This window comes from Zymoseptoria tritici, chromosome 1 (assembly GCF_000219625.1).
Source record: "Zymoseptoria tritici IPO323 chromosome 1, whole genome shotgun sequence".
NCBI lineage: Eukaryota > Fungi > Ascomycota > Dothideomycetes > Mycosphaerellales > Mycosphaerellaceae > Zymoseptoria > Zymoseptoria tritici.
The window spans coordinates 2,626,697-2,649,253 of record NC_018218.1 but is presented as its reverse complement, the minus strand read 5'-3'; the positions used below and the strand labels follow the sequence as shown (position 1 = coordinate 2,649,253).

General features: G+C 54.0%; 9 protein-coding genes across 9 annotated transcripts; 3 read left to right on the top strand and 6 right to left on the bottom strand.

Annotated features, from left to right (window-relative positions):
• Positions 1-267: 267 nt before the first annotated feature.
• MYCGRDRAFT_107174 (uncharacterized protein) lies at positions 268-3,178 on the bottom strand (the record flags this gene model as incomplete). Its single annotated transcript, XM_003856212.1, has 3 exons — positions 268-2,684; positions 2,742-2,894; positions 3,028-3,178. The coding sequence occupies 3 exons, from the start codon at positions 3,176-3,178 to the stop codon at positions 268-270; spliced, it is 2,721 nt and encodes a 906-aa protein (XP_003856260.1).
• A 1,340-nt stretch (positions 3,179-4,518) lies between these two features.
• On the bottom strand, positions 4,519-5,955 carry MYCGRDRAFT_98465 (uncharacterized protein; the record flags this gene model as incomplete). The annotated part of the gene is made up of 7 exons (XM_003856211.1): positions 4,519-5,113; positions 5,162-5,250; positions 5,301-5,394; positions 5,452-5,585; positions 5,638-5,691; positions 5,749-5,785; positions 5,850-5,955. The coding sequence occupies 7 exons, from the start codon at positions 5,940-5,942 to the stop codon at positions 4,901-4,903; spliced, it is 714 nt and encodes a 237-aa protein (XP_003856259.1).
• A 589-nt stretch (positions 5,956-6,544) lies between these two features.
• On the top strand, positions 6,545-8,057 carry MYCGRDRAFT_66006 (uncharacterized protein; the record flags this gene model as incomplete). Its single annotated transcript, XM_003857350.1, has 2 exons — positions 6,545-7,444; positions 7,504-8,057. The coding sequence occupies 2 exons, from the start codon at positions 6,775-6,777 to the stop codon at positions 8,055-8,057; spliced, it is 1,224 nt and encodes a 407-aa protein (XP_003857398.1).
• Positions 8,058-8,151: 94 nt separating this feature from the next.
• MYCGRDRAFT_66002 (uncharacterized protein) lies at positions 8,152-9,272 on the bottom strand (the record flags this gene model as incomplete). The annotated part of the gene is made up of 2 exons (XM_003856210.1): positions 8,152-9,145; positions 9,199-9,272. 2 exons carry the CDS (start codon positions 9,270-9,272, stop codon positions 8,152-8,154), a joined length of 1,068 nt encoding a protein of 355 aa, XP_003856258.1.
• Positions 9,273-12,489: 3,217 nt separating this feature from the next.
• MYCGRDRAFT_66000 (uncharacterized protein) lies at positions 12,490-14,409 on the top strand (the record flags this gene model as incomplete). Its single annotated transcript, XM_003857351.1, has 7 exons — positions 12,490-12,667; positions 12,733-12,742; positions 12,801-12,869; positions 12,932-13,349; positions 13,398-13,700; positions 13,789-14,291; positions 14,349-14,409. The coding sequence occupies 7 exons, from the start codon at positions 12,493-12,495 to the stop codon at positions 14,407-14,409; spliced, it is 1,539 nt and encodes a 512-aa protein (XP_003857399.1).
• A 33-nt stretch (positions 14,410-14,442) lies between these two features.
• MYCGRDRAFT_107169 (uncharacterized protein) lies at positions 14,443-16,549 on the bottom strand (the record flags this gene model as incomplete). The annotated part of the gene is made up of 3 exons (XM_003856209.1): positions 14,443-14,967; positions 15,030-15,990; positions 16,067-16,549. The coding sequence occupies 3 exons, from the start codon at positions 16,547-16,549 to the stop codon at positions 14,507-14,509; spliced, it is 1,905 nt and encodes a 634-aa protein (XP_003856257.1).
• A 564-nt stretch (positions 16,550-17,113) lies between these two features.
• MYCGRDRAFT_107168 (uncharacterized protein) lies at positions 17,114-17,832 on the top strand (the record flags this gene model as incomplete). The annotated part of the gene is made up of 1 exon (XM_003857352.1): positions 17,114-17,832. One exon carries the CDS (start codon positions 17,119-17,121, stop codon positions 17,830-17,832), a length of 714 nt encoding a protein of 237 aa, XP_003857400.1.
• Positions 17,833-17,950: 118 nt separating this feature from the next.
• On the bottom strand, positions 17,951-19,842 carry MYCGRDRAFT_65997 (uncharacterized protein; the record flags this gene model as incomplete). The annotated part of the gene is made up of 7 exons (XM_003856208.1): positions 17,951-18,408; positions 18,464-18,847; positions 18,904-19,149; positions 19,260-19,336; positions 19,466-19,500; positions 19,679-19,700; positions 19,775-19,842. The coding sequence occupies 7 exons, from the start codon at positions 19,779-19,781 to the stop codon at positions 18,235-18,237; spliced, it is 945 nt and encodes a 314-aa protein (XP_003856256.1).
• A 504-nt stretch (positions 19,843-20,346) lies between these two features.
• Positions 20,347-22,325, bottom strand: MYCGRDRAFT_65995 (uncharacterized protein; the record flags this gene model as incomplete). The annotated part of the gene is made up of 4 exons (XM_003856207.1): positions 20,347-20,587; positions 20,776-21,680; positions 21,733-21,900; positions 21,957-22,325. 4 exons carry the CDS (start codon positions 22,116-22,118, stop codon positions 20,347-20,349), a joined length of 1,476 nt encoding a protein of 491 aa, XP_003856255.1.
• Positions 22,326-22,557: the final 232 nt, after the last annotated feature.

Below are 22,557 nucleotides of genomic sequence, written 5' to 3'. Positions count from 1 at the left end.
CTCATTCTCCTCTGCTCCCGCTCATCATCCTCCCTCTCTCCGCATTAATACTAAAAAGAAAATTCTCTCGGCGGCTTGGAAACACGCGGTCTCGTATCGCGATCAGTCTGATACCTAAAACTTTGTTCATTGCTTCCTATGCTCCCTCTCATCCGCGAACCATGGACGGGAACGCGATCTGTCTGCTGGAGGCTCGCCACGATCCACACGAGCCAGCACGACGAAGCCGGAGAGGCTGGACGAAGGGCTCCTGATCAACGATGTTCCTCACACCGAATCTGTCACCTTGGCGCCGGCAATGCTTTCTTGATTGGTCTCCGGCTTTGACTCCAAATTCGGCTCCGTCTTCGTCTCCACAGTCGGTTCGACATTCTCTCCTTGCGTCTTGTGGACGGGAGTATCTCCGGCAGCTGCAAGACCTTCAGTCGCCGGTGTTGCCGTGGTTTGAGATGCAGTCGTGACGGGTCGTTCCAAGCTGGGTCGCTTGTCGTCAATAGAACTTCCACGGATAGAACGGGACTCCGCGGTAAGCAACACGTCACTCTTGCTCTTATTACGCTCGTGGCCCGCACGATCCGGCGTCTGAGACCGCTTCTCGGCGTCCTTTTCCTTTCGCTCATGGAGTTTGTTCCTCAGCCACGACATGGGTCCCTTTCTCTCCCGTTCAGAATCTGAGAAGACCACATCAGATGTTGCCGCAGGATGGATGCCACGCTGATCAGGCGATGATCCAGGAACAGGCTCGGTGCCGACGCTTGCCAACGGAGGCGCGTCTTGCTGCAGACTTTTCCGCGGGTATGACCCTCCGCTGCCGATTGTAGATCGGGACATCGCTTGTTCTCGGCCCGTCATTGTTCCAAATGGATGGTTTCCAGGGGTTGTAGGCGCCTCCGGCTTGTCCTGCGAGCGAGAGAAACGCCATCGATTTCGCTTCTTTTTCTCGGGGTGCTCGGAATCGCTGAATGGCATGTCGTCGCCTACCATGTCTGCGTCTGAAACGTCGGTGTGAGATCGCATTGAATTTGAGGGTGAAATCGCTGGCTTCGTTGTCGCGTCTGTCGTAGTACGTTGCGGCGTAGCTGGCACCTGAGCACTCTGGGAGATGACGTTGTTGTCTGTCACACCGCGCATGTCTGCGCTTCCAGCGCGACCAGGTGAGATCATCCTAGGGTGCTGGGCTGGCTCGTAGTATCTCTCGGCGCGTTCGTCCAATGAGTGGGTAGATGAATGTGCGCTCGACATGGCCGATCCTGGCTGACGCTTCTTCCTCAGCTTGTTCGGCTTTCGCCCTTCTCCTTCAGGAGACAATTGCAGGATATCGAGGAACTTGCGACCTGACGTATTCGAATTCGAAGGAGTGTTGCTGGCGGAATTGTTGGTTGATCTGTCGCTGCTGATCCGCGGCGGGATCACCGGAGTGAAGTCCCGTGCTGGCGTCTGGTGATCCCTTGAAGACGGTGAGGACTTGTTGGCGCCAGTCGTTGCCACTGGCGTGGTTGCCTCGTTGAAGGATGCCGATCTTGTTTCGATAGGCGCGGTAACGGGAACCAATGTTTCAGAACTGGTCGGGCCAGAACTCCGCTGGAGGGACGCTGGAGCCGCGGCAGCGATGGGAGTGTTCTGAAGTGACTCCGACCGGTCTGCGGTAGTAGATGGCTCCGTTTTCGTGGCTAAAGCCGTTGGCCCAGCAGGTGTGCGCTCAGCCGTGACAGGTCGCTGTGGCTGCGCGTCGGACTTGCCTGCATCTCCTGACGGGCCTGGATTTGGAGACGTATTCGGAGATGGAGAGCCCGAGTGCCTATCGCGCGTGAATCGAGGCGAGTGCGTGGCACTGACACCACGCCTTGAGGGAACAGTGTTACTTCTGTGCACGGCGCCGGTAGGTGTAGGAGGTGTGGCCACAGGGCTGCCTGTCTGTACAACGCTCTCCGATTGTTTGCTGTGCTTACTCGACACAGAGACGTTTCGGCGGATGCTACCCCATTTGCGTACACTCTCCGCGGCTACACTCGAATTCGAGGTAGAACGACCGATGACAGTCTTGGCCCGGCTTGGTGTTGTCGGAGTTGCGGGACCCTTGGCGGGAGCACCACTCTGGACCTCTCTCACAGTTTCCGGGTCTGCTGCGGTTCCTTGCATCCCGATGAGGAAGCTGTCTTGATTCTCTATCAGGAAAATGAGCACATCCTGACTCAAGCGGTATTCTTCAGGTGCCATTCCGTGCTGCGGATGGTTCAGGATGCCGGGCTGAAAGATTGCGGCGAGGTTGTGAGTAGTCATCTTGTTCATGTCGGATTTGCTGGCGAAAACTGCCAACAGGTCGAGAATGTACAAAAGCAGTTGGCGGTTTAAAGGCGGCAGTTCTGTGATGAGACTTTGGTAGACTCTGATGGCAGCGACATGGTCAAATTCGCCCTCACTCGGACTCTGCGCCTCGATCGCCCCCACAGCCTGAGCTTGATGATTCCTCAATGGATCGCGGAACCTTTGATAAAATTCCAGAGGAATTATAGGCTCCGGCAATTGGTTGAAGTAGCGTCGGAGAATGTTCGCGGCATCGTGGACTGTATATCCAGTCCAGTCCAAACCTTTGCCATAGCGGTCTGGGCTGTCGAAAGCGACCTTGAGCTCCTTGATGCGCTTCTCGCTTCCGGCAAGTCGGAAGATGCCCTCAACATCAGTTGCTACGCCAGAGAGTCAGCGCGACTGGAAGCCAGACATCCGGCATCAGCTCGAATTACCTTTATCCTTGAGGAAGACTCCGCACTTGGCGACGACGATTGGCACATAGCCGTAGATGTAGCTTTGACCCTCTTCATTAAACAAGCTGATCGCAACGTTTGCATATCGTATGCTGGTCTGGAGAGGGACACCAAAGATACCTGGTGTTGCGACTAGTGAATTCGCATGTCAGAAGATGTCCAGACCAGATTGGCGCGAACGGCCCTGTGTGGTCTCCAAAGCCTCTCATCAATTGACGCGACGCTTGGAGACCTGCGTAGGATGGTCGTTTGCTTTCAAACGTACCTGGCTCATGACCCTTCTTGTCACTCCTCTTGAAGTTCTTCCACCAGCTAGCCAGATCCTTCTTCTCTTTTCCAGACTCGCTGTGCGTTGGCAGAGGCGTGGGCTTGGGACCGCTGGCGCCTATAGCAGCTGTTGAAGGCCCGGAAGCCATGATGGGCGGTGGTGAGGTCGCGATCGCGGCGCCTGATCACAACATGCGCGTTCTCGACGTGCCGTGTCTTGTATGGATGGTGTCAATTCGAGATGTCGCGATTGGTGGTCGCTGGAGCTGTCGATGTCGATGTCGGCCTCGTCGTCGGTCTCAAGGTGGTAGCTTCGAGTGCTTGGGCGCGCGCGCGAACAAGGCCGGTGGTGCTGGTCGTGAGCACGACGCAATCAAATGCGACGACGAGGGCGGCCACGGCGGGCTCGTTATACCAGCATCGGCGGCGCAGGTGCGCGCGAGAGGCGTGGTGCGAAATGTGGAGAGGTCACGGAGGGGAGGAGAGGAGAGGAGCTGCACTTGCTTGAGTCCAGGTCGAGAGACTAAAAGCACCGGCCGCACGACCAGGAGAACAAGCACAATCTTGGACCCTTACAGCGACACCACTGCACTCTGTCTCACTGTCCTGCGTTTTGGAGGTTGATTCCTGTTGCGAAGTTACAACAGTGTTATGGACGAGATGTGTCGTGTGTCGACAGCCTCATCTCTTCCCACTTCCCTCGTTCGCAGTTTTGACTATTTATAGCGCGCTGCCAGCCAAGAGCACAGCGTTCATGTGGTTGATGGATCAACACCATCACCAACGGCCGATAGAACTTGCTTTCTCTGCAATGCAGCCGCGTCAACATCTTGCAGAGTGTAGGGCCAAAGGTCACGGAGCATGTCCAATATCTGTACCTTGACAGCGAGCATAACATACCCAGCTGATCAATAAAGATGCAGCAGCATTGCCTTGTACTGTTGAAAAGTGAAAAGTGAGGAAGCGTTCAGGTTGCCCTGGCTGGGCGGTTGCTCCCGAGCTTACTTCGAGGTTCGCAGTTGGTCGTAAGGATCCGAACGACGTCCATCGACTTGCGATAACCACGACATCGATCTTACGACTTCACAAACCATCAACGGAGCACGTATCTTCCTGAGACCTTCAAAGAACCATACAACCATTTCATCAGACTTCTAGCCCATCATGAGCGGCATGGAAATGTTCGTCACGAGATCATTAATGAATGATGCCGGAGCCTCTTAACTAACATCATCTCAGGCTCAACGCCGCCGAGCAGCGCGAGCTGCAAAGCCGAATGGAGAGGAAGCAGATGAAAGATTTCATGAATGTGCGCTATCGATCCATCGAGTCTGAATTGTCGAACCATTGCTAACACATCTCCACCCAGATGTACTCCAACCTGGTCCAAAGATGCTTCAACGATTGCGTGAACGACTTCAGCTCCAAGAGCTTGCAAAGCAAAGAGGAGGGTTGCGTGATGCGCTGTGTGGACAAGTTCCTCAAGAGCTCTGAGCGACTCGGCGAGAGGTTTCAGGAGCAGAATGCGCAAATGGCACAGCAAAATGGAGGTATTGGCATGGGAAGGTAGAGACGAAGTGGAACTACACGGAAGGAAGGCAGAAATCTCGCAGTGGAAGGAAGACATGGGTGATGCGATGGGCTTCGTGCGCTACACTGCATGTGTCTGGCACGATGGAACTCCTCTGCTATGGAGCAGATTTTCCCTCCACTCCGCCCTTCGCCATGTACTATAGCAGCCCCGGCGGCTGGATGCACGTGCAGTTCGGAAGTCTGCGTGCGCCGGATTGTTGCTCCGCAGCATGTACGGCAGAAACACCGCCTCGAGCATCGCGATCTCCACTCGCACCATTCACCTCTCATGCTATCCCTCAATCCTTTGGCAACAGACCGCGAAGACTGAGGTCGTACACCACATCTTCCACTTCCTTCACCTTGTACTTGATGCCATCGCTGCGCTTTCGCAGGGAGTCGTTCTTGAGGTTTAGGATCTGGAATCCTGCAAAGACGTCCTTGATGAACTGACTGATCAGGAGAGGACGACGGTAGTCGCCGAGTGTAACAGAGTTGCGTGCCAGTCGAGACTGCGTTTGGTCAGAGGATGCGTTCCAAAACAGTGAGCATCGACTTACGAGGTCTTCCAGCAGCGTAATGAGCGAGAGCAGGTACTCCTCGATCGTCAGGTGGAACGCATCGCGGTCCTTGAGATTGACTGGCACTTTGCGGACATTAGCCCATCGCAACAACCAAGCATAATCTCGTCCATACCTCTCATAACAGCGCCAACCTCTTCAATGGTCAGCAGCGAGCCCGTCTGACCCTTGCCGAAGCCTCCCAGCCAGCCGCACAGCAGGATCGAAAAGCACTAAAGAGTAGATGTGAGCGTCTGAGAAAATTGTCCAAAGACAGACACTACTCATACCGAGCTCTCCATCTGTCTGCTCCAGGAGTAGTTGAATCGATAGTATGGGTGGCCCGAGGCAACTTTCGATAGCATTTGAATGGTCTCGGTTTCGAGGGCAATGTTGGCCTCGGCGGCTGCTACTACTGCGGGCACTGTGAGGAGATGAGCATTCTGTCCATTCTCTGAAGGAAGGATTTCACTGACGGCCCGATGTGGCGGTAGAATGTGCTCGGGAGAGGATGGACTGAGTTGTTCGATCTTGTAGATTGTTAGAACGTTGTCTTTTCATGGTAGTTTGTCTTTCTTCTTGCTCACTTGTCTTCTCGATGGATTGAACGATGTCACGGAGGGCCTTCACATCTGATCGTTAGTAGGTGGAAAAACTGGTTGACATTTGCTGAGGTTGATCGTCATACGTCTTTGATGGCGCTGTCATCGTCGATTTTCTTTTGGAGATCCTCGAAGATCCCAGGCTGGATCACGCCAGTGCTGCGGCTGTTGTTTGCCATCTTGATGTGCAAGACGTATGTGTGTTGTTCAAGAAGCGTTTCCCATCGTGGTAACCTGGAAATATCAAACTCTGCCCTTCAAATTGAAGCTCGAGGCTTCAAAATTTGACGACCCTCCGAGTATATATGGGAGGTTGCGTCCATTGCCTTGCCGTTTCCGCTACCACGTCACACGTACAGACGATTCGAATCTCTTCTCCAGACTCTGGTCATCTGAAGACCAAAGGCATGATGAAAAGTGATAGGCGTCAGCCGGCGGCAGTGCAATACCGGCAACACCTCCAAGAGACATCGATCATGATCGAGCGGCTTCTCGGAATGGGTTCAAAAATTGTGATGATCGATTTGATTCGAGGTGTCACCCTGCGAAAGAACAGTTACTACTCTTGATCTGAGCCGAATGGCAAAGGAGCTGAGGAAAGGAAGAGGAAGAGAATGGCAGCTCTGTTCGCTTTATATATCATAGAAGATTGACAGGCTGCAGCGGATGACTCTTGTGTTCAGCGGAGTCATACTTGACTTCTGCCTGCGTGCGCCACCGAAACAGTGGATGGTAGGACTGCTGCCATATTTCTGCGACTCTCATTGAATGCGATGTACGACGGTGATGTTGTGAGAAGAGAAGATGTTTGGATGCCCTAGTCATGTACCGTACCGTATATTTGGATCCAAAAGGACCCCTTGTTTCTGTCCCAGCCAGCAGAGCCCTGTAAGCCCATCCGCCTCGAAAGCTGTCCACTTCATGTCTCCCAATTGATTCACCTCGCTTACGACCCAATGCTCCCTCGATAAAATACACCTTACGACCGCGCGAGCGTCGTCTACAATTTCGATGAATGGCTTTGCGGACCGCGGCCTCGACGAGGACGCTTTTGGGGAGAAGAATGCTCTGGGCGTGATAAAAGCATTCGACGCCTTTCCCAAGACGAAACCCTCGTATACTCAGCAGACCTCGTCGGGTGGAGTCTGGACATTGGTGCTCATTGCTCTTTCGACAGTACTGGCATACACGGAGGTCACGCGATGGTGGTCCGGCACAACAACACATTCCTTCTCCGTCGAGCAGGGTGTCGGACATGATCTACAGATCAACGTCGACCTCGTGGTGGCCATGAAATGCGAGGACATACACATCAACGTACAGGATGCGGCCGGAGATCGTGTTTTGGTCGACAAAGCCGTGAAGGAAGATCCGACGCTGTTCAGGTTATGGGGCGAAAACCACGGTGCTCACACCCTCGGAGCATCGTTGAAGGACCGGCTGGAAGTGGACGGAAATCGGATTGTGCAAGCGGAGTACGAAGAGGAGGATGTTCACGACTATCTCAGTCTTGCTCGTGGGGGCAAGCGATATCAGTATACGCCCAGAACACCGAGAAATGAAGAGGCGGATAGCTGCAGGATATACGGCAGCATGCATAGCAACAAAGTGCAGGGCGATTTCCATATCACTGCAAGAGGGCATGGATACATGGCGTACTCGCAGCATCTGGACCATAGTGGTGAGTAACAGCCGACGACACTGGACAATGGGAACTCTGGTACTGACAATCTGACACAGCCTTCAACTTCAGCCACCACATCAACGAGCTGTCCTTTGGTCCGTATTATCCAAAGCTCGTCAACCCCCTGGACAGCACTTATGCCAGGACCGAGGCGCACTTTCACAAATTCCAATACTACCTCTCCGTTGTGCCCACCATCTACACGGTCGACGTCAATGCTCTGAAGAGGATGGACAGCAAATACGAAACACCCTCCTCCGGCGACGATGGGTTGAACCAGCATCCGCGCCGCGTGACCCAACACAGCGTCTTTACCAATCAGTACGCTGTCACAGAGCAATCGCACTCAGTGCCGGAAAATCACGTACCTGGAATCTTCTTCAAGTACGATATTGAGCCTCTTCAACTTACAATCGCCGAGGAGTGGACATCTGTGCCGGCTCTTTTGCTTCGCATCGTGAATGTCGTCTCGGGACTGCTGGTCGCAGGCGGCTGGTGCTTCCAGCTCAGTCAATGGGCGCAGGAGATTTCTGGTAGGAAGAGAGGCAGGACCAATAGCTTTGGCATGTTCGCTGGCGCGTACAATGAGAAGGCAGCGATGATGAGTTAATCTGCATTTACATAGCGTTCCATGTAATATTCGCCTGTTTGCAATGATCGTTCTCGGCCAACAGCTGTATCATTTGCCTGCACATTATACACCATCAAGTCGATAGTGGCTGTTGCTCCAGCTCCACGAAACGAATAACACCTGTCGTCGGATCACAATTGACATAGTCGAACCTCGCCTCTCCCTCCTTGAAGATCCACACCTCATGCCATGTCATCAACTTCCTACCATCACCAAACTTCTTCGCGTGCGCCACCATTCCATTGAAGATCGCCAGATGTGACGGATGGCGCGAAGACCACTTCTCCAGATCCGCCCAATTCTTGTGGAAGCCCGCACCGCACGTCTCCTTGATCGGCTCGCCATTGTCGTTCAGGTTCTGCAGGAATCGCAGACCAATGGTGCCAGTCTCCTCGGGATGCTCCCACAGGTAGTTCATACCGCCCATGAGCTTCGGCTCCAAGTCGTTCTCATACGACTCGCGTTCTGCTTCTTCGCAGAGTTCCCACCATTGGCCCGATCGAATGTGGCACATGTTCTCGTAGTTGCTGCCGGTGAGTCTCTGGCCGAAGCCTTTTGGCACGTTGGATGGCAGGGGTATCTCCTTCGGTGTCTCGAACCGATCGTGGGCGGAGGCTGGGATGCGGTCTCGGCCAGCTCCCCAGTATGCCGTCAAGTCGTGAGATGGCTGCTCGGTATCTGGTAGCCTTGCAAGGCCAGGTTTATGGTCGAGTCTTGCGTAGTTCGTTTCCAGTCTCTCCTTGGGTGCTGCGAAGTCCTCCCGCCATATGCCGACATCGTGCTTGTCGTCCCCGAGACTTTCCCAGATCCGTGCGAGATCTAGCAGCTTCAAGGCTGATTTAAAGTCCTCTTCGTTGGTCCAGTAGGCGACCCAGACACGAGAGCCCTTGACATCGAAGCCGTTTGTGACGCGGAACGTGTCAATCGCTGGCGCCTTGCTTTCGTCCAGCAGAGCCTGCACTATGCTCTCTGCTTTGCTTTGTGCGGCTGAACCATTTCCGCGAGACTGTATTCCAACGTAAAGCGTGTAGATATATGTGACCGCCGCGGGAAATTTCAATGACCACCTGGAGTGAGATCTCAGCTACACGTTTGAAGATCTGACAATAGCAGGACCAACCGCTGAACAGGCGGCTTGTGCCCTCTTGGACGTTTGAGCGGATATGTACGCTCGTCTCGATCGAATGAGCCCATCTTGTAGCACTGTGATGAGATTCGAAGTTGCCGGACAGTCGTGGTCGAAACTGGTCGACTGTGAGAGCGCGAAAGAAGCAGCGATCTGGCAGATCTGAACAGACTGCCGTTCATATTACCGGTTGAGGTGTCGACAGGTCATCTTGTATCTGAAGCATTTACCCCTCAGAGGCAAGTGAGTTGGTCATAGGGCGTCGAATAGTTAGTAGCCGAGCTACCTTACATGTTTGACTGTTCTGCCTGAGGCATACATGGTTGATGGTGACCGCCTCTGGGATCTTCTCAAACTCAGCAAATACGACATGCGGTCTCATGTGATTTTTCAGCGTGTCGAACACGTTGGAGCAGATCCATGTTGGGATGTTCGGGTGTAGAAGGTCTTCCGCGGTTCCGCCTTCCAAAAAGCACGTGGTGGGGCGACTAGGTCGCGTTGTTCAGGGTCCACGGGCTTCGTCAATGGCTAGAGGTAGACGGGAGTTGCGATATTACGGCCATTGCGCTGCACACAAATGATGATTTAGGTGCTGGCGAGGTCCTGAAGGCGATAGTGTCAGATTTCGGTGCATGATGAACATCACTGTAGATTGTCAAGAAGATCACGAAGGAATTTGAAGTGCAAGATGGTCTTTCAACGGTCCTGGCCGCTGCCGAAAGGCTCGTGCATTTTAAGCGCGTACCTCAGTCGCGTGCTAGCATCTTCAATTCCTCAGTCAACATCTCTTCTCCCTGTTGCCAACAACACATCCTTAGTCCGCGTTACGACGATGGACGGTTTGGACGCGATCAGCTCGAGTGCTTCGCCGGTTGAGGAATCCGCGTCGCATCGGAATCCAGCAGACGGCATACATCACAATCAGCTTTCGAACATGGGCGGCCGGCCAATGGCTCGACAGAAACGCAAGAGGACGAGGTACGCTGCCCGCCGGTGCTAGTTCTTCTCTTTTCTAACCTTGCTGGACAGTCCCGAAGATCAGGAACTCCTCGAAGCTGCGTACAATCGTGACCCGAAACCAGACAAAGCAGCTCGACTCGAGCTGGTCAAGCGAGTTGCTCTCGGCGAGAAGGAAGTCCAGGTCAGCAGTGGTCCTCCTATAGCCTTCAGTGCGAGCTACAATTCTAACTGTGTGCATCCTAGATCTGGTTCCAGAACAGACGGCAGAGTTCCCGCAGGAAATCGAGACCACTTCTTCCACACGAGATCGCGCAGTATCAGATGTCCCGCGCTGGATTCGAACAAAACGCAGCGACTTCGAGTCTGAATGCCGATGGCCTAGTTCGGTACGAGAGTGGCGTCGACACTGAGAGTTCGCGCAACGACAGCCCAGAGTCCTCCAGTGCTAGTGAAACTATCGCATCTGGTCCTTCTGCCGCAAGGGAGGATCACTCAGGGCATCACGCCGGCCGAGATCCTGCTACGACTGCGCAACAGCTCGAGTACGACCGCAACTCGATTGGCAGTCGCGAGGGTCTGAGACTAGATTTGCAAGTGACTTCGGCAATTCGAGCATCCGCTTCAGGCCCCGTCCCGGACACCGTTCAGCCCACAGGCTACATTGCTAACAGGAGGGGTGCACCTTCGCTGCGGCACAGCTTTTCTGCGCAGCCGCATACAGCATCGCCATTGCCCGAGAGACTGGACCGTCAGCTGAAGAAAGCCTCTTCATTCGTCCGCTTGTCGATGAACGCCGAGGGCAAGGCGGAGGTCATTACGAAAGATGCCTCATCGCCATCGCCACCCCGACCTCGACAGGTGGTGTTACTCGAAGACTCGACATTCGGTCCGTCCGCATCGCCGAAGCCTCCCAACAAATCCGGCCTTCAGCGTAGCTTCAGCGGCCGTGCACAAGACTCACGCGCTTGGGAGTTCTGGTGTGACAAGGAAGCACGAAGTGAGCTTGGAAGTGCGGCAGCGAAGGAGTCAAGCGGATCTGCAGCTGGCGCCATTGGTCTCTTGAGGACTGCATCTGGGAGGAACATTCTGGGCTCTCTGTCAGCAAAGAGAAACTCTGCGTTCTCTCGACAAATAACGTCTGCAAAGCGACTGAAGCTGGATGGCAAACGGTCGTCATTGCAGAGATCAAGCACCTCTTTGGGCTTGGGAGGACTGCAGAGCAAGCACGACTCTTCGCAAGCTCATCTCCCGAAGCTCAAGCACTCCAACTCCGCTTCTTCTTTCCGTCTCAAAGACAACGACTCAGACAAAGAAAATTGGTCGCCAGATGGAGATGAGGATGCCAGCTCTCAGGACTACGACCGTCGGACTGCAAAGCGGCGACCCGGACAGGAGAGTGACAGTCGTTATTCGCGTGGGCTGGGCGGCGCCGGAAATCGCGGAATCGACCCATCAGAGAAGTCTAAGCGGACTGAGGATGATCCGGAGGCCGATGCTGAGCTGGCTGCGTTCATGGGCGGTGGCAGGAAGAATGAGGATTTGGATTGTGTGCAAGGCCTGCTGTCCCTGAGCCAGGGCAATTGGAGGTAGCATTGGGAATCCCCGACTTGGATCGGTCCGTCTCATCATATTAGAGGTCGGATGATGGTCGGATTGTTCGACGATTGTCGCACTGGAAGGGAGTGTCACAGCAGTACGCTCGGATTGGGTAGGGCGGGACGCGGCAACGTTGTCCGCAGATATCAGCCAAAGGAATCAATGAGAAGAAGCAGGTTGCTCCAGCATGTTTGTACAATTATGACGGCTCTTGAGACGACGTAAAGAGTCATCATGCCAAAATAAGCGTTGGTTGCGAAGGATAGATATCTCGGTGATCCCGCTCAAATTGCACCACATGTGTCTGACTCCGTGGGCTTGGACTGTGCAGTCTGTGCCAGAGAAAGGAGATATAATTCGAGAAGGATGTGTATCTATGAGAGGAATGAAAGCAACGACATTGCTTTCGTCCTTCGAGCTCACACCATACCAACCGCGCCACTAGAGTCCGGGTTGCGTGGTGCGGTTTGCGCGGAGCCATGGAGGTAAGGAAGTGCAGCGGCCGCTCATCTCCAGCTGGGCCGCCTTTGGTCGATTACTAAGCCGTCGGAAGACGACCACTTAATGACTGCACTTCATTTCGCCTTCGCCCATCGAGAAACATCAGACGGAAGGTGAAATGCTTCCCATCCTACGATCATCCATTGCTCTGAACAGAAACCTTTGGCTGCGATGTCTAGAATCCAGCAAGATTTGTCAAGCACAATAGACTCCAACGACCAGTTATCCGGCATGCTAAGAGCTGCTCAGCGTAGCGGCAGACAATTGAACATCGGGATTATCGGTGCAGGATTCGCAGGCCTCCGATGCGCCGACGTTCTTCTTCAAGCGGGCTGCAAGGTCACGATCTTGGAGGCTCGACATCGCGTCGGAGGTCGAGTCGCTCAGAGTTCTCATCTTGGTTCAAGTGAGTTGATCGTTTGTCGTGTGCTTGCCTTGGTTGACCTTGCTGATCGTGGTATGCTCAGCTAGTGGTCGACCTGTATGTTCTTCCTGTCGTCGAGTGACCCCAGGAATATCTTCTGATGAGCAAGTGGTAGAGGACCAAATTGGATTCATGGATCGAATGACAATCCTATCTCGAAGATCGCGAAAGAAACCGACACAAAGTATGCAGCTCGACATATGCCGCATGGTACATCGCAGATTCGGGCACTGACGTGTCCAATAGGCTGCACGCATGGGATGAAGACACACGAATATACGATTCACAAGGCAACGTGTTGGAGCAGACCGAGGCCAACGAATTCAACCGCCTGCTCTGGGACGATGGTCTGATTGCATCTGCGTTCCGTCATGCAAATCAAAACAGCGCCTCGATCGACCCGCAGACGAGCCTCTACGATTTCTTCGTGGAAAGGTCCGGAGACCTGTTCAAGGACGACAGGAAGCGGACCACTTTCTTACAGTTCGTCAAGCTTTGGGGAGCATACATCGGCAGTCCTGTAACTCGACAGAGCTTGAAGTACTTCTGGTTGGAAGAATGCCTTGAAGGAGAGAATCCGTTCGTTGCGGAGACATATCATAAGATCTTGAACGCTGTTGCCCGACCCGCTGAACAGGGTGCAGACATCGAGCTGAACACCGAGGTATGGGTAGTCAAGCATTGCAGCCAAAGCGATACTGATCAGTTCCAGGTTCTCCGTGTCAAGTCTGAGCGCGGCGACAGTACTACAGGCGAACAGCCAGTACATGTCGAGACCTCACGTGGTACAACACATGCATTTGACCATGTCGTTGTAACGACACCCCTGGGGTGGTTGAAAACGAATCAAGATCGCTTCGAACCGCAGCTACCTGCTCGGCTGGCAAAAGCGATAAAATGTATATCATACGGTTCACTGGACAAAGTCTACGTGACTTTCCCGTTTGCGTTCTGGCAATCTTCGAACCAGAAGGAAGACAACACGTCCACAGCTGGCCTTGATCCCAGAGTATGTGTTCACAAATGTACGTATATGAGTCCACACTGACCATTTTCAGCGAACCACTCCGAACGTGAAAGCCACTACGACACCATTGCATCAGCCTGATTCACCAACAAGCACTTCATCTGCTGCAGGCTTTACCATCTGGCTGCAACCATCATATGCATCTTCCACAAATCCCAACGAGTGGCTTCAAGAATGCATGAATCTCGCAGCACTCCAGCCCGAGTGTGCTCAGCCCACGCTCCTCTTCTACATCCAGGGCCCACAGAGCAAGTACATCGCCGACGTCGTCGATTCAGCCACAGATGAGCAAGACCGAGACACGAAGCTCATTGAGCACTTCAAGCCGTACTTCTCTCGGCTGCCGAACTACGACGAGTCCAGAGTGGAATGCATTCCCAGGGCCGTCCTGGCAACGTGCTGGGCAAACGATAAATTTTCTGGACACGGCTCGTACTCGAACTTCCAGATCGGACTGGAAGATGGCGACAAGCATATCGAAACGATGAGGCATGGTATGCCCGAGCGTGGCATCTGGTTGGCGGGCGAGCACACAGCACCTTTCGTAGCGTTGGGCACTACCACTGGTGCTTATTGGTCGTGAGTCGCAGTCCTATCTGTCGTGATCTGTATACACTGCTGACCATTCAAATTCAGCGGCGAGGCGGTAGCAAAGCGGATCGTAGAGCATTCTCTCGCACAGAGTCAAGACTTCTAATAATGATGGAACACCGCACGTCCAAGCGATGTTGCAAGTTGATTGCTAAATCCACGATGGAAGGCAATCTTGATTTTATTGCAATACCTTCGCGCGGCTAATCACTCTCGTACGCAATGCTCTCTTCGAAGGCGTCCACAATGAACCTCGCCTTCCTCATCGTCGGCTTCATCTCCTGACGGGTCGGATGTGTGACTTGAATCTCTTCCAAGATCTCATTGTCGACTCTGCTTATACCGTTGATGGTAGGCTGATACGCGAACGAGCGAATTGTGAGTCTGGCCGCGCGTGAACAAGCTTCTGCATGCAGTTCAGCTGGAGTCGGGATGCCGAGGGCGAGAGCCTGCACCTCCATGGCTCGGATTCGGTTCGGGCAATGGCGTGTATTGAACTCTTTGCTCGATCCATAGCGCACCCCATCCAGAAAGGCTGACTCGAGGACTTGCAGCTCGCGAGCGGGCACGATTCGGTCGTCACGATCCGAAATCGAGCGTGCGAACCTTGCAGCGAGTTGTTCCCATTCTCCATGCGCGGCGTGAACTAGTCTCAGGCCCCAGCCTGTCCATGCAGAGTGGTTAGCAGATGCATTCATTCAGACGCTACACGGACATTATGCGTACCCTGTATAACATCGCAAAGGATATGCGAGAGGTGCTCCGGTTGTGCGGCTGAGTCCAAGCCCATTAGACGGGCGACCTTTGCAATGATCCCGATGGTCTCCGGACCAAGTTCGATGTTGGCATCTCGAAGTTTGCTAAGGACCTTCTTCTTGAAATCTCCCCGCATGACAAGAGTGTTCAATCGTAGAACTCTTGATATGTCAGGTCCGCGCTCAATCTTGGCGAACAGCTCATCCACCTTGATGGTCTTGACGACCGCTCTTCGAGGAATCTCCTTGAAGCAGAGGAACTCATGGAGAGCAGGATAGCGCCACCCTCCCCCTGTGAACTGGCTCAACTTCTTCAGCTCGCGGTGGTACGGTGCGGCATAGAAGACTGATAGTCTGTTCAAGGCCGAGGCATTGATGACCGAGATCCGCGCCGACCGGCGGCCATGTTTGCACTGCTCCTTCAGTGCGTGTCTGAGGGCCCACCAAAATGCGTTTGTCATCGAAATGAAGGCCGAATCGTAGCCAATATCCTTGCCATCAACGTCTTTGCCGCCGACGATCTTGCCGCACGGATCGATGTGATAGAAAATATCCTGCCACGGCAGATTTTGACATGCTGGGGGGTCCTGATGGATCTTGACCTTGCCCCTGAACCTTCTAGCAAGAGTCAAGAACTCACTATGTGGAGGCTCATCCTCTTCCTCTAACGAATAGCGGAAGAATAGGCCAGAGGTAGGAGGATGGGCCGCATCTTCTGGAACTGGCACAAGAGGCTGGCTAGCCAATTGGATCCTCTCAACAGGCAGATACAGGGTAGTGCCGTGTGTCTGCCGAAACGCATACGTCTCCACTGGCGTGCGAGCAGGCCTTCGGATTGACGTGTCTGCTCGTGCCCTCATACTTGCAGCCTTAGGCGTGGTATACGGTGTCGGCCTGCTGACCATTGCATGGGCCGCTCGCGGTATCTGCACCTATTGCCGTTGGTATGCGTTCGAGAAGGTGTTCTTCGTATCTCACCTGTGGTTGATCGTGCCCAATGGGCCTCACTGTCATTCGGCGCTTTGGTGATGGCCTTAATGCCTCGGAGCTAGGTTCATCGGCGCTATCATAGCCGTCCATAGACTCATTAGGAAGGGAGGCAGCCTGCCTTTTCTTGGACGCTGGCATCTTACTGCTAGGACCAGGTCTTGGGAGGTCATTTGTGATATTGCTCATGTCGAGGCAACCGCTCGGCGAGAAAGCTGCCTCCGCGACGGCTTTACGAATGCTCAGTCTCATATCTTGACGCTCTCCTTCATCCGCCGAGATCAACACCGCAGTCCAAGACCTGCTACGCTCGTTTGCCGGCTTCTTCCATTCGCCGGTCTGTGATTTGATGCGGTTTCCCATTTTGCCATCGTGAATGAACTTCTCGGGGAACAGAATTGAGAAGACCTGAGTCTTTTGATGCGCGGTGAGCTCGGTCTCGGTGTCGAGCTGGTGCACCGCCAGCCTCGTCTTGTGCGTCCAGGTGAAGATTTGGGCAGCCATGCCGACGAGTGATAGAAAGTGAGTGATAGAAAGAGGAGGGAAAGATATCAATTGCCCCTACCTGTGTGGCCACGTCGGTGGTCTTGTATATCCTCAACCTAGTCAAGGCTCTCGTCATCAGGATACCATGTTCAGAAGAGAAGTCAACCGTGGGACGACGTGAGGTACCTCCACGGGTCCGCTCAAACCGCAACACGTAACTCGGACTCTAGTACCTTGGATCGTACAGTGTTTGTCGGAGAGCCTCTGCCTTCTAGTCACTGCTTTCGATTCTGCGTAGACGTCCACCTCCTTCGATTGTTCCTCCGTTCTCTCGCGCAGGCAGCACACGCCAGGCCAACATTGTCCGACGCATACGGTGCAATTTGAGCGGGACCACGGAGGTAGCAAGGGAGCAAAGGGAGGCACGTCCGGTCAAACGTTGCTTTTAAGCAACCAAGAACCTCAGGCTTTGGTTCGTTGCCTACACCATACGATCTAGCACATCTCTCCATGCAGCGAACTTAGCAGACAACTTCTTCTATTGTCTTTGCAATCTCTACCAACCTTTTGCGACCACATCTTCAACCATGCCTCCCGTGCCCGTGCACATCAACGATCCAATAACCCCTTCGAAGACGAATGCGACATCTGCATCAGGGCTCCCCGCAGACAACTCCGCGACCACGACACAAGCACAGCAGCATTCACCGTACCCAGCAGCTAGACCAGGCGCGCCCGCGGCACCAGCTCCAACACCATACATTCCACAACCACAGGCTCTACCACAGCCTACGCGAACCACACCAGCGACCGACTATGGACCACCGGCACCACAACCAGGCGCAGTGCCAGTCCCACCCTCTCAGCAAGCTCCGATGACGGCGACCGCGACGAGCACCCTCCCACCACCTCCCAAAGCCGGCGAAGTGACGACAATGCCTCCACAAATGGCCATACCGTCACCTCAAGTGAACCACGCTTCGACCTACAGCACGACAGCAGCTGGGCCGACCACGCTAAACTTCGGCGCCGCCGCAGCGCCGCAGCAGATCCAAGCTGGCTCCGGTCCTCCAGGGTACCAGCAGAATGTGCACGCGCAAGAGTTGACGCCCGCGGCGAGAGCGAGTTTGGAGCAAGAGCAGAGCAGACCGAGCATGGCCACGAATTTGGGACTGAGTGATAGCACGAATGAGACTGCAGGCAACGTGTGGAACACTGTAAAGGGCTGGGCTTCTTCTGCGGGCACCACGCTGGCTGAGACCGAGAAGGAGGTTTGGAAGAGGATCAATCGCGAATCATGAACTCGCGGTCTTGCACGTCCTGCATTGCCAATTCGTCGAGAGCATTGGGTGGCCTAGAATAAACAGCGGTCACTGAGAAGACGATTTCACGTCTCGTTACTCTGGTATCCACCACTTTCCGCGAACAGACCTCTATACGCCAGTAGTTAAAGGACAATTGTAATACAGGCAGTGTTGCCCAGGCTAATGGTACACGTGCATCACGCTCTGCTGGCAACGCAGCAGTCATGATATACCATCCTGCCCAGGGCACCCGTAGAACCCAGAGCAGCAATGCAAACCACTTTTCCACCATCTGCAATCTTCTAAAGGCATGCAGACCTTCCTCTCCTCCTCTCCATTTTCACAGGCCACCCTGTATTGTCTTTGCTTTTGGCGGCCTGAACTCGTGGGGCGAGTTGTTTACTTGAACTTCTTTCCGAACATGAGGAGCTGCATCTGGTCGTAGATGGACAGCACACCAGCTCCAGCAACACCACGGAGGATGTTGGCACCGGCACCCTTGAAGAGAGACTTGACACCCTCCTTGGCGACGATCTGGCTGGCGGCATCGAACGAGGACTTGTACTTGACGGCCTGTATATCTTGTCAGTGAAATGTTCGAGGTGGCAGATGCAAGAGAATTGCTCACCTCTCCGGAAGTCATCATCATGCGGCGGCGGACGGTGTCGAGAGGGTAAGAGGCAATACCGGCACCAGTGGTGACGGTCCATCCGAGCAAGAAAGAAGCGAGGAAGTTGCCCTCGAGGTTACCGGTGAGAAGGACAGGCTTGAGCGAATCGTACATTCCGAAGTAGAGACCACGGTAGACGACGATACCAGCGACGGAAGGACCGAAACCACGGTACAGACCGAGGATACCGTCAGAGGCGAGGGTCTTCTTGTAGACGTCCAAGAGACCGTTGAACTGGCGCTGGCCATCACCGCCCTTCTTGGCGGACTTGGCGTCGTTGGCGAGACGAGTACGGGCGTAGTCGAGGGAGTAGACGAAGAGGAGGGAAGTGGCACCGGCCATCTGTGGAGCGAGTCAGTGGGTGATGGAGAAGCCAGATTGCAGGACGTAGAACGTACACCACCGGAGGCCAAGTTGCCAACCATCCACCACGCGTAACCGTCACGCTCCTTCTTGTAGCCGAACATCGACTTGAAGGTGTCGCGGAAAGCGAAGTTGAGAGCCTGGGTTGGGAAATAACGGAGGACGTTGGCAGTGTTACCACGCCAGAGAGCGGCGACACCCTCATCGGCGGTGGTGCGCTTGAAGCAGTCACCGATACCCTCGTACTTGTGGCTGAGACGTCCGCTCTTCAACATCTCGTCCTGTTGGAAACAGCTGGTCAGCGCTTCACATTCTTTTCGGCTGGAGGTTTGGCGGCGCTTCCTGCGCGTTCCGAGCTCAGGCAAGCTGTTCGCCATTGGAAGTGACATACCTGGTTCTGGATGAGAAGCTTGACACGCTCAATGGGAGCGGCAGCGGTCTTCGAGACGGCGGCGGAAACACCACCCACTGCGTTTGTTGTCAGTTTCATGCTCTTCCGTATCTGTTGTGCCCAAGCTCTTGATCATTCGCCGAGGCCCAGGCCATCGGAGGTCTGTCCAGTTCCATCGGGGGTGATTGGAACGAGGTAGAACGTACTCAAGAAGTCGACGACGAAGCCGGGCATGCCCATACTGTACTGCAGTTAGCTTATCATCCTCGGGTAAGGACAGCTGCGCATTGTTCTCTTCAGCGCGCCAGCGGAGTCAACGAAGCCGTGGTGCACGGAAGCAATTCGCTCGGCGCATTCACGGAGCGTTGACCAGCTGACTGCTAACATTGAGATGATGCTGCTCGGTGAAGTTGACGTACAAGGACTTGTCCTGTTGTTGACCTGTTTCTCTGTTAGCCGCTCTGTCCGCAAAGGCGCGCACGGCGCGAGACGGGCCATCAGATCCATGTGCTTACCTGACATTGTGACGGTTTGTGCTGTTGCAAATGAACCGGAAAGAAAGTGAGGGTTGAGTGGAGTGGTTGATGGAATCGAGAGGGAAGCTGGTCGGTGGAAGAATTTTGAAGACTCTCCCTATCCGAGAGTTGCTGGTCCGTGCGTTACGCTCGTCGGGAAGGGTCGGGCGAGCTCAACGCAAGTTTCTGGACCAAAGTGAAATTCGCCACGCCCAGCTGCTGCCAGTTCGCTTTATCCGCTCTTCCGCAGACTGTGGAGAACCAGAGATGGGTCTTTTCTCACAGGGTTCGCTATTTGACGGCTTCACATCACACATGATTGCGAATCTATCTCTCCATGTGAGATGCTGGAACAGCGGCTAGCCGTCTGAGCGCCAAACGACACATGAGACATCATCCAAACCCGCACGCGTGCTCACTCTGGTCGGAAAGACCGATTACAGTACTCAGAGAACCATGCGATGCTTGACTCACGATCGGTGTGCTGCGAACATTCGGTCTTCTAGATCACAGCACAACGTAGCGAGTCACCTCATAGGCGATGACAGCGGCCACAACTATCTTTCTTCCGATCATGTGGGCTTAGGAGCCCATCCCAACACCTTCAGCGCGGGACCGACCAGGTGCTGGCTGCCAGTGATGAGCGTCTGCGTTTCCCCGATGCTCAATCTCCTCGCCAACGCAATCGCACCTTGGATCGTTGGTTCATGCCAGACCTTTCCGGGAGCTGCAATTGATGCCCACGCTCGATCGAGTGGTGCCAGAGTCTCAGATGTGTGAGCGCTCTTGTCGCCCTCAGACTCATCATACGTGCTGAATATTACATGTGCCACGTCTGCATCGTGTGAATGCAACGCCGTGCCCAGGCTTGTGAGCAGCTCTGCTGCGTCTCTCAGCTCGTTGATATGGCTGAAGATCAGTATGCGCTGGTAGGACTTCTGACTAGCACTAGGCAACGATGTCAGTGGACACGACTTCTACTCAGAGAAAGCATAGCATACATTTGTAGAGATCGTCCAGCTTGTGCGAACCACTCTGCTGCAATCTCAACGCTCATGTTGTTGTGTGCCGAGTCGAGGAACCAAGTCATGTTGCCTTCGGCAAGTGTTTGAAATCTGCCAGGCCAGGAGAACTGTTCAACACCTGCTGCGATGTCTTCATCAGTCAGGTCTTTGATTGGATCAGGGCCAATCCTGGCGAGAAATGCGGAAGCCGCAGCCACTGCCAACGACGCATTCTTCCTCTGAACTCGAGGTTGGAGGTTGAGGGAGTCCAATGGAAGCCTAGTGTCCAGCTGTACGAAACGCACATCTTCGCCTTTCTCTATGGCCCGCTCTTTAAGCACTTTCGATGGACCTTGGTCCTGTACTGCCGAGAGCGCGACCGCTCCAGCCTTGAAGATGCCCGCTTTGTGCCATGCAATGTTCTCGATTGTAGGTCCCAGCATGTCAATGTGATCCATCCCTAGCGTTGATATCGCAGTGACAATGGGGTTCTGAACGACGTTCGTGGCATCGTACTGGCCTCCACTGTGGGTTTCGATGATTGCAACATCAACCTTCTCGCGGATGAAGACGTGGAATGCGAAGAGAGCAAACATCTGGAGAAATCGAGGGCCACGATCAACAACGTTCTTCGAAGGATCATACTTGGCCTCGAGCTCCGGCAAACGGTCGTTCACTTCGAAGAAGTATGTTGCGAAGAGCCAAGGTGACAGCGGCTCGTAGTTGATTCGAATCCTCTCTTCAGGTAGCATCAAATGGGGTGAGGTATAGAGTCCAGTCTTCCGCGGGAAGCCGGTGCGGCGGCCATGAGCTCGTAGAATTGACTCGGCGAAGGCGCAAGTGGAGCCTTTGCCTTTTGTACCAGCGACGTGTATGATATTCAATTTATTGATGGCTTCCATCTAAAGATCAGATTCAGCTGACAGCATTGAATTTGATGTGCGACCCACGAACCGAATGCCCCAAAGCCTGTAACCACTCCAACATGCCAACGATACTTGGCGTGCCTCTCAGGCCAGGTGTGCCGCTCGATGTCTGGCTGGGTTTGGGCGCTATAGAGTCCGAGCTAAATTCTTGCGGTCTTGCTTGCCGTCGTCGAGCATTGACAAGTCGGACGGCATCCTACATCGATGGTCAATACCTTATCTCCATAGAAGGGTGACCGTCATCCTGCGTACTTCGTAGTTACCAGCGCCCGGACGTTGCCCGCCAGCCATGTTAGACGATGCCTTGAAAGCGAACGACCTGCACTTTGCCGAGAGAGATACTGCGGTCGTGGGTCGCAACCAGGGCCTTGAGAGTCTGAGAGTTGTTGCCGAAGAGAGGAGATCCGCGCTCATCGCATCATACCATTATCACATCCACGATCGTAAAGCTCCGAACTCCAAGATCAGCTCAGCAGCATTTTGGAAGCCACAGCAACTGCCTTTGGCTTCCTACCTAGTGTTTGGTTGCTGCTGACTAGCGCTAGCCCATTCGCACGAAATCTGTCTTGGAAGTGAGAAGCCTTCTTGGTTTCGCCAATGCAGTGATCTGAAGTGAAGAGAATCTCGAATGTGATCGTGCCTTTATGACAATGCCTTGAAGGTCAAATGCACCCGACACGGGTGAGATTTCCTTAGTCAGCACCCATAGATTTCCTTAGTCAGCACCCATAGCGGAGGCACCTCACCTTTCTCACCGCTGTCTCCCTCGTTTCAGCCGTGACTTCACCTCAATCGAAGTCGACAAACTTTGTCTCCCAGCACTCAGGCCTGCCAAAACTAGTGTAGACAATGC